Genomic DNA, 2999 nt, shown 5'->3' with positions numbered 1-2999 from the left:
AGATGACCGGCTATTAAAAGAAAAATGTTAATTTCATCTTCGGAAGTGCCGGTTCATCGGATTGGTTTTGATCAATGATCAGATTAATATCAGCCTGCTTTTATTATCAGCAAATTAAACTAATAAGAAGTTTTCTAGAAGGTAACATGATAGCTTTAGTCATCTAATCAATCAGCTAATTAAAGGAATATATATTTCTCAGAAATGAGGAATTATTGGATATAGCTAAAAGAGAGGGGGAAAATGGAATCATTGATTAATACACAGTACGCTCCAATTCTCCTGATATACTCTAGCTGCTTATTGAAAATTAGAACATATTCAGAAACTCCAAACCCTAGATCCATATATGAACTTGCAGCTGAAGTGAAGGAAAACAAAAAAGAAAGATCCAAAAAGAAGTAGAAACACCTGTGAATAATGATTATAATTAGAAGATTGTCTCTAGTCGGACAAAGCTCCATATAGCCGATTCTTTCACAGATTTGGAACAACACAGAGAAGATTAGCATGAACCAAAAAAAATGGTCCGAATCTTTCAGTAAGAGTTTTCCATTATACTTTAAGTTAAGCTCTTATCGAGCTGGAGGAGTAGTGATAATTTCTTGATTCTCAGATTCACTTGCAGCTTCATGATCTGTATCTTCATCATTTGAACCTTTGGTCTGATTTGCTCTTTGTCTTTCAAACTCCCTTAATTTATACAAGTACCTCAACATGGCTTCGGCATAGTTGTCAAAACCAAGTGAACTAAGAGCCCAACAGATGTCATCTCCATTAACCGTCCTTCGATTCTCCTTGTGACACTTGTCAGATGCTTCCCCAGTAACAAAACTTATAAACTCTGATGCACATTCTTGAATTGTCTCTTTAGCTTCTTTGGAGATTTTGGCAGTTGGTGGCAGGATTTGTTTCATTATCCTTCCCACATTGGCTATTGGAACCAATTTCACATGTTCATTCACGTCCATCTTAATCGCGATATATCAAATGGTGAAAATAGTTATGGGTATAGTTGATCTTTCTTAAATGCAACACGTTTCTATTTTCTCTGATTACATGTTGTAGTGCATATAGGCGAATCTAGAAATTTAAGTTAGTGTGGGGGGGGGGGGGGGAATTTAAATAACAAAGGGTGTCAATTTAGAGTTGTATATGTGTATTGTAAATTTTCAACTGTATATATAATTTGAGTTGGAAGCAGAAAGGACACCAGATCGTACCTGATAGGTGGATTTAGCCCATAGTATTGTATGTATGTTTGTATGTACATGTTAGCATGCATGTGCAAGGAGAAGCATGACATATATGGGTAGAAATATACATGTTGGTCTAACCTTAGCGACTACCAAGTGATTACTCAAAAAGAAGGTGATAGTTAGTATGTGTATGGATATATAGAGAGAGAGATAGAGAGCTCCATATATGATGTATATTCAATTAGGATTTCGACGGAGGGTTAAGAATCAATCAAAATTGACATGGTCATACTAAGAACAAACTTTAGAGTTGAAACAATATGTTTATATCGTCCTCTTTTTGTTATAAATACTCCCAATTGAAATGAGACAACTCTTACGATTTAGTCATTTAATTTTTCATAGGTTAGATTTATATCTGAATTTTGACTGTGCCATGAGTACTAACTAACAAATTAAATTCAGATCTTGACTCTTCGGTCAAACTTGTTCCAAGATTAGGGTTTTAAAATATTAAGTTAGAATCTAATCGAATCCACTAATTCGCATAACAAGCTGTATTGGGGGAAAACCCACTTTTTAAAAGTTGAAACCTGTAAAGCTCAAGTCTATTAGGGTAGAAATGGTCCCCTCCCCCAAACCCGCTCTACATAAGTTTACTGTTTACTAAATAATCTTTAATTATTCCTTAAACTGATTTAAACTGTAAACAGTACAAATTGAAATGAATGGACGACATTTATGCACATTTGCATGTACTATAATTAATCCAATTAAAGAGCATAAAAAGAGGGAGTGATCACCTATACGAAACCCTAGTGTTTGATTACTTCATAAGATTTAGGTTTTTGTCGAGCTTTGTCACTCTATATGGCGGCATACCCCTTTACCTTTATTGCATTTGAATCTTTTAAGCTTTCAAGCCTTTTTAATATTAAGCCCTAGCATCTCATGAAGTTTACTTCACATTCTGCTTTTTAAATTTTACTACAGACCCTCTTATATATATGATTTACGTTAACGGCATTGACTTGATCTTGTTACTCTAATGCTATGTCTTGTTTAAGAAATTAACTTTGGCGAGGATCACCAATTTCATTGGCAAAGCTATAGCTTAATTTTGCCAATTATACACGATTAGACCTAACTATTTTGTGGTAGTGATATTATACTGGTAGAAGGATATGAAAATGTTCTACTATTTTATTTCGAAAAGAATAACTTTTTACAGTTAATGATGCCTAATTATATTGTGGAATCTTGCTTTATAGGCCACTAAAGTTAATTATGGGTAGAGATGCTAATTTATAAGCATAAATTCCCTAATAAGTTTTTTTTGTGTGGTACTAGTGTACATTTTAGAATGACTAATAGCAATTCGGCATTCAAGAGATATGAATTGACCATTAATCACAGAACTTACAGATTAATTAACGATTACCATCTCTATGAGATTAAATCATGAAGCAATTATATATAAGAAAAAAAAATTATCGCAAATAGAAGGGACTCATTTTAGTTGACCCTCGGATAAATTGGTTAGATTGTTAAATATTTTGGTCAAACCTAAAGTGCTTATAAGTTGAAATTTGATAAGTTGGGGGAGACCAACTTATGGCTTTTGGCTTATTTTTGGCTTATAAGCACTTTTAATTTTACCAAACGCGTAGATAAGCCAAAAAGTGCTTATAAGCCAGTTTGACCAGCTTATAAGCTTAGCCAAACACCCTCTGTGTTGGGTTTAAGCTTGTTATAGCTTAAAATAGAGTGGAGTGGAAAATGGAGGGGAAAATAAAATTT

At 33.6% G+C, this 2999-nt stretch overlaps 1 protein-coding gene across 1 annotated transcript; it reads right to left on the bottom strand.

Moving 5' to 3' along the window:
• Positions 1-212: 212 nt before the first annotated feature.
• Positions 213-1094, bottom strand: LOC109213725 (nuclear transcription factor Y subunit B-4-like). Its single transcript, XM_019377556.1, has one exon. It carries the CDS (start codon positions 969-971, stop codon positions 576-578), a length of 396 nt encoding a protein of 131 aa, XP_019233101.1. The 5' UTR covers positions 972-1094; the 3' UTR covers positions 213-575.
• Positions 1095-2999: the final 1905 nt, after the last annotated feature.

Source organism: Nicotiana attenuata, unplaced genomic scaffold (genome assembly GCF_001879085.1).
Source record: "Nicotiana attenuata strain UT unplaced genomic scaffold, NIATTr2, whole genome shotgun sequence".
Taxonomy (NCBI): Eukaryota; Viridiplantae; Streptophyta; class Magnoliopsida; order Solanales; family Solanaceae; genus Nicotiana; species Nicotiana attenuata.
The sequence above is the reverse complement of the archived record's forward strand: the minus strand, read 5'-3'. Positions and strand labels throughout refer to the sequence as shown.